Source organism: Brassica napus, chromosome C4 (genome assembly GCF_020379485.1).
Source record: "Brassica napus cultivar Da-Ae chromosome C4, Da-Ae, whole genome shotgun sequence".
NCBI classification, from domain to species: Eukaryota; Viridiplantae; Streptophyta; class Magnoliopsida; order Brassicales; family Brassicaceae; genus Brassica; species Brassica napus.
Window position 1 is genome coordinate 48,315,687 of NC_063447.1, and position 6,678 is coordinate 48,322,364.

The 6,678-nt window shown below is 44.1% G+C and overlaps 1 protein-coding gene across 1 annotated transcript; it reads left to right on the forward strand.

Moving 5' to 3' along the window:
* The first annotated feature begins 327 nt into the window (after window positions 1-327).
* Window positions 328-2,738, forward strand: LOC106392108 (E3 ubiquitin-protein ligase WAVH1-like). Its single transcript, XM_013832884.3, has one exon. The coding sequence runs from the start codon at window positions 496-498 to the stop codon at window positions 2,515-2,517; it is 2,022 nt and encodes a 673-aa protein (XP_013688338.2). The 5' UTR covers window positions 328-495; the 3' UTR covers window positions 2,518-2,738.
* The last annotated feature ends 3,940 nt before the right edge of the window (window positions 2,739-6,678 follow it).

Consider the following 6,678-nt stretch of genomic DNA (forward strand, 5'->3'; position numbering starts at 1 on the left):
AAAGTTAGTATCAGTCGGTTTAATAAGCTTGATAATCTATAGCCCATAAGTTTAAAATTCTTGTACATTTTTATGTTATGATTAACCATGCAAGAGATTATGTGTTTCATGTTCAAATTAGGTGGTAAAGATTATTTCCTCATAATCATCAGTAGGGCTATGATATATAGCCTGTAGCCCATAAGTTATACTATATTTATAAAGATTCATACCAAAAGCAATGATTTCATTATAATTAACCATCTAGAAAGAAAATCAATTAGAAATTCGGTAATTTATATAAACTCACAACTTTAGCCTTTAGGATGGTCAGTTATTCTTTAATCTCTATATAATAAAATCCACTAAACCAATCCTCATTCTTCCACTATTATTGACAAAAAGGACTCCTTTTTAAATTCAACCCTCCCACCATCTCTCTTTCCCTTCATCTCAGAGAAACAAAAAACTCTCTCTGTCTGTCACCAACAAGAACGCACGACTCACAAGGCAAAAATGATAAGCGGCTGGAGAAGAGCCTTTTGCACTTCCTTACCCAAAGAGAGACACGACGACGACAGCAACGGTGTTCTTGATTCACCAGAGGATCAACGTTTCCGACACAAACCCTCTTACAAGTTCGGTTTTTTCTCAACTCCAACCACCCCTCGTTCTGTTTCCGGCACATACAGCCTCCGTTGCCGGACTTCTACAGCCACCGCCGTCGCCGTCGCCACCGCTACACCTTCTCCATCTCTTCCCTCAACTCCAAAGCTAACGTGCAGAACAACCACCGCCGAATCAACTCCAGCCACAACTCCGACGAGAAACAGTAGCCTCGTTTCTTCTCCGGCGAGCTTCGCCCTCCTCAAATCCAAACTCCGATTCAACAAGGCGAAGAGTAGCAACAAATGTGGAATCTGCTCACAGAGCGTGAAACCGGGTCAAGGCACGGCGATTTTCACGGCGGAGTGCTCACACACGTTTCATTTCCCCTGCGTGACGTCACGTGCCGCAGCCGATCATAACCGGCTCGTCACGTGTCCGGTTTGCGGATCTTCGCTGTTGCCTGAAACTCGGAATTACGGTAAACCGGGTTCTCAAACCGGACAAGAGACCAGCCGGTTAAGAGTTTACAACGACGACGAGCCTTTAATCTCATCTCCCATGTCTCCCGCCGGTTTCCACACGATACTCGAATCCGACGAAAACGAAGACGGCGAGTTCACTGGATTCTCCGTTAGTACACCGTCACCTTTAACGGCGAAGCTATTAACGGATGATTCTTTAAGAAACGTGGAGGTTAAGCTCTCGCCGGAATCTGCGATCGTTGCGGCGGTGAAAGGTTACGAGACTTACTCCGTCGTCATGAAGGTGAAATCACCACCTTTTACGACGGCGCGTAGGTTACCGGTGGATTTGGTTATCGTTTTGGACTTGGCCGGGAGGTTAGAATCGCTGAAGCGAACGATGAAGCTCCTGATTTCGAATCTTAGGGAGACGGATCGTTTATCGATCGTCGCGTTTTCGTCGAGCTCGAAACGGTTGTTGCCGTTACGGAGGATGACGGCGAACGGGAGGAGATCAGCAAGAAGAATCGTGGATATCATATCCGTCTCCGGCGCCGGAGTCGCTTGTAACGGCGGAGGAATGAGCGCTAACGACGCGTTGAAGAAGGCGGTGAAGGTGTTAGAGGATCGCCGGCAGCAAAACCCTTTCGCCGCCATCTTCGTTTTAACGGACCGTCAAGCCCATCAAGCCCAGTTAGCCCATTCTAAAATCCCCGTCGTGTGGCTAGGCGCGTGGGATCACGCGGTTTCAGAGGACGCCTTTGCGAGAAGTATCAACGGTTATCTGAGTTTGTCTGTTCAGGATCTCGGTTTAAGCCTCGGGTTGGTTTCTGGGTCGGGTCAGGGAGAGATTACTGCCGTCTACTCTCTTTCGGGTCGACCCGCTTGGCTTGGAACCGGTTCGGTCCGGTTAGGTGATATGTACGCTGGAGAAGAGAGAGCGTTGCTCGTGGAAATCAAAGCGCCGGTTAGTTCTTCCATCACGAGTAGGTCCCACAGAATCCTGACCGTTCGATCTCGTTACGTGGACCCCACAACTCAAGAAATAAGAAACCCGGAAGATCGGGCGCTTCTGATTCCTTATCCCGTAACCGTACGATCATCATCCAATCCGAACATCGCAAGGCTCAGAAACTTCCACGTCAGCAGTCGAGCCGTTGCGGAGTCTCGGCGGCTTATAGAGCGCAATAATTACTCCGGAGCTGAGAGATTGCTGACGTCAGCTCGAGCCTTGCTGGTGCAGTACGGCTTGAACTCGAGTGATATGTGCTTACGTGGCTTAGACGCTGAGCTTGCGGATCTTAACGGTGTGAGAGGAAGACAGTTGACGTCATCATTGGAGAGTTTGGAGCCGCTTACTCCAACGTCGGCTTGGAAAGCAGCGGAGAGATTGGCTAAAGTGGCGAAGATGAGGAAACATATGAACAGAGTCAGTGACTTGCATGGGTTCGAGAACGCCAGATTTTAGTTTTACTTTATTTTTCTGTTTAATACTATATTTCCTTGATCATGGTTTAGAACTTGTGTGATGATCTGATACAAAACAAATAGAATGGTGCATAATGAAGTAATGTTTGGTCGTATGATAAGATTGGACATACAATTTACAATCAAGTTATCATGTCATTCCTTTGTCACCCTAAAAGTTGATGTACATTTAAGTTTTGTTTGTAAAATGTTTTTTTTAAACTGGTTTGTGAAAATGTTGTTTTAGGATATTTTATCCAGACTGAAAATATGAACCATAACCGGCAGAAAAACGGTGAATCGGTTTTGGCTATAGCTATCTCATAGAGTTGTGGTGTAGTAAGTGTTGGGTTTTCTCTCATTAGTCCAAGAATAATAACTAATCAAGTTATAACCCAAGAGCTCAAGAAGACGAGATATGTAGAGAAAAATGGAGAAGGATGAAGAAGTGTGTAGAAGAAGAATTGTGTAGAAGAAGAGAGAAAGTTATGGAGTTAGATATTTTGAAATAAATAATAATTTAGAGAAATCTAGAACTTGTTGGAGTGTGCTCCTCCACTTGTATAAATAGGGGTGCTTGGCACCATTTGTAATCATCCCACATCAAGAAAACAAAGAGAGAAAACATTTGTAAGAGAGAGTTCTCAAAACAAAATCTTTGTAAACCCTTTCCAAAATTATAAAGAGTCTTCTTCTTAAATCTTTTAGTTGTCTAATCTCATCTTCATCTCATCGATATTGGGTAATTTTCCCAACAAGTGGTATCAGAGCCAGGTTCAAACATAACATCAAGACCCGTGAGATTCAAGATGGAGGCTACCGTTACCGTTGAAGGTGACATGTTCAAACTCACGACAGACAACTACTCTTATTGGAAACCGATGATGGAAGATCACCTTTATTGTAAGGATTTGCATGAACCCATCATCATGAAGGAGAAGCCGGAAGGAAAGGATGACAAAACATGGGAAATACTAAACCGAAAGGCGGTTGCTGTAATCCGTAAGTACATTGACCGATCTCTCTTTGAACATGTTTCTACCTACACAAATGCTTTTGAATTATGGACAAAACTTGAATCCATGATTCAAAAGAAAACACCTCGAAACAAAGCTCTTCTTGTTCGACGGTTGGTAAAGTTGGAGTACAAGGATGGCCAGAGCATGATGGAGCACTTGAACAATTTCAAGGGGATTGTAAATCAGCTTAACAAAGTTGATATGAAGGTTGAAGACGAAATGCAAGCCCTTTTACTCCTTAGTTCACTACCGGAGAGTTGGGACACACTAGTTGTCACTCTAAGCAATTCAGCACCGGAGGGAAAGCTTACCATGGACACCGTCACTGATAGCCTTCTAAACGAAGAAGTTCGCAGGAAGGAGCGAGGTTCGAGTTCTTATTCAGAAGCTAACATTGTTGATAGACGAGGTAGAGAAGAGACTCGTGGCCAAAACAGAAGCAGAGGACGAGACCAATCTCGAGGAAGATCTAAGTCACGTCCGAGAGTTACTTGCTATTACTGTGGCAAACCGGGTCACATGAAGTCGGAATGTCGGTTTCTCAAGAAAGACAAACAAGCCGGTAATATCAAACCAGACCGGTTCAATCCTACAAAGAAGCATGAAGACAAGACTACCACCATTGTGGAAGACCAGAGCGAAGAATTATATCTCGTTGGAGAATGTAATCTTAGCTCTGATGATAGCTCATGGATCGTTGATTCTGGTGCTTCTTTTCACGTCACCCCTCATGGAAGCTTCTTCACAACCTATCAAAGTGGTGACTTTGGTAATGTTCAAATGGGAAATCAAGGAAGAAGCAAGATCATTGGAAAGGGGGATGTTATTCTTACATCAAACACTGGATGTAAGATAGTTCTCAAGGATGTGAGACATGTTCCCGACATGCGACTCAATCTCATATCAACCGGAAAGCTCGATGATGTCGGCTTGGACAGTCATTTTGGTGGTGGCAAATGGAAGTTAACCAAAGGAAGTTTGATCATGGCTCGAGGAAGAAAAGAAGGCTCATTATACGTTACTCAAGCCAAGCTTTGCAAGGAAGAAGTAAATGTCGCAAGTGATGACATCGATATATGGCACCGAAGACTCGGGCATATGAGTGAGAAAGGTTTAAATATACTTTCTCGCAAGAAACTTCTTCCTGATATGAAAGGTATTCCTCTCTCACCATGTCATGATTGCTTAGCCGGAAAACAACATAGGGTCGCTTTCCGAAGATCATCTACGCCTATGAGAAGAAAGCATATTCTTGATCTTGTGCATACTGACGTATGCTCCATGTCCGAGAAATCCAATGGAGGGGCATCATATTTCGTCACCTTTATTGATGACCATTCAAGGAAGGTATGGGTATACCTTTTGAAGTCAAAAGATCAAGTTCTTGATGCTTTCAAGGAATTTGTAGCCCAAGCAGAGCGAAGTACGGGTCAAAAACTCAAGTGTGTTCGATCTGACAATGGTGGAGAGTACCGAGGTCCCTTTGAAGCGTTTTGCAAAGCTCATGGAATCAGGATGGAGAAGACACCACCAAAGACGCCACAACTGAACGGGCTAGCTGAAAGAATGAATCGAACGATCACAGAAAGAGTTCGGTGCATGCTCTCTCACGCTAAACTACCCAAGCCATTTTGGGGAGAAGCCATAAAGACTGCAGTGGACGTCATAAATCTTACACCATCAGTTCCTTTGGAAGGCGATGTCCCGGAGGAAGTTTGGTCGGGTAAGAAGGTCTCTTACAACCATTTGAAGGTGTTCGGTTGCAGAGCATTTGTCCATATACCTAAGGATGAACGAGCCAAGCTAGACTCCAAGACTAAAGAGTGCATCTATCTTGGGTCACCAAGAGATGATTTCGGCTATCGGCTTTGGGATCCGGTTAACAGAAAAATTATCCGAAGCAGAGATGTTGTTTTCTTCGAAGATCAAACAATCGAAGACATCAACAAATCAAAGAAACCAAAGCTAAGGGTTGTAAGGAATGAAGATTCTCATAAGCCTCAAGATCATGAACAAGTGATTGGAGATGAGGGCGAAGGGGATCCTATCATGGATCCGAATGGTGATGAAGGTGAAGAAGAAGTTCAAGTGGAGCCAGAGGAAGAACATGAGCCAAGAAGGTCTGGAAGAGAGACAAGACCATCTGTAAGATATTATCGAGATGAGTACGTTAATCTTACAGATGAGGGGGAGCCTCAAAGCTATGAGGAGGCCATAGGAGACACTCATAGAGATGAGTGGGTTGAAGCTATGCAAGAAGAAATGCAATCCTTGCATGATAATCACACTTATGAGCTGATGAAGCTACCAAAAGGAAAGAGAGCCTTGAAGAACAAATGGGTGTACAGGTTGAAGTATGAAGAGAAAAGCTCAAATCCAAGATACAAAGCTCGATTGGTTGTGAAAGGATTCAACCAAAAGAAAGGCATAGATTTTGAAGAAATATTCTCTCCAGTGGTGAAGATGTCCTCTATCCGAGTGGTTCTTGGTCTAGCAGCGGTTCTAGACTTGGAGATTGAACAACTCGATGTCAAGACGGCCTTTCTACATGGTGAACTCGAGGAGGAGATCTATATGGAGCAACCTGAAGGATTCAAGGTTCCAGGAAAAGAAGACTTGGTGTGCCGATTAAAGAAGAGTCTTTACGGTCTCAAGCAAGCTCCAAGACAATGGTACAAGAAGTTTGACTCCTTCATGGTGGATCATAACTTCAAGAAAACCAAGAATGATCATTGCGTTTTCATAAAGAGGTACGAAAGCGGCGACTTTCTCATATTATTGCTCTATGTTGATGATATGTTAATTGTGGGTCAAGATCGCAACAAGATAGCCGCATTAAAGAAAGATTTGGGAAGGTGTTTTGCGATGAAAGATCTGGGGCAAGCGAGACAGATTCTTGGAATGAAGATCACTCGGGATAGGCCAAAGAAGCTTTTATGGTTGTCCCAAGAACGATATGTTGAAAGGGTGTTGGAGAGATTCAACATGCACAAAGCAAAGCCGGTGAGCACTCCACTTGGTGGACATTTCAAGCTAAGTTCGAAGCAAAGTCCAACAAGTGAGAAGGAGAAAGAGGAAATGAAGACTACCCCATATGCATCAGCAGTGGGCAGTCTCATGTATGCTATGGTGTGCACCAGACC

Coding starts and splice junctions, on each gene's coding strand:
- LOC106392108 (XM_013832884.3), top strand. CDS start 496: ATGATAAGCGGCTGGAGAAGAGCCTTTTGCACTTCCTTACCCAAAGAG.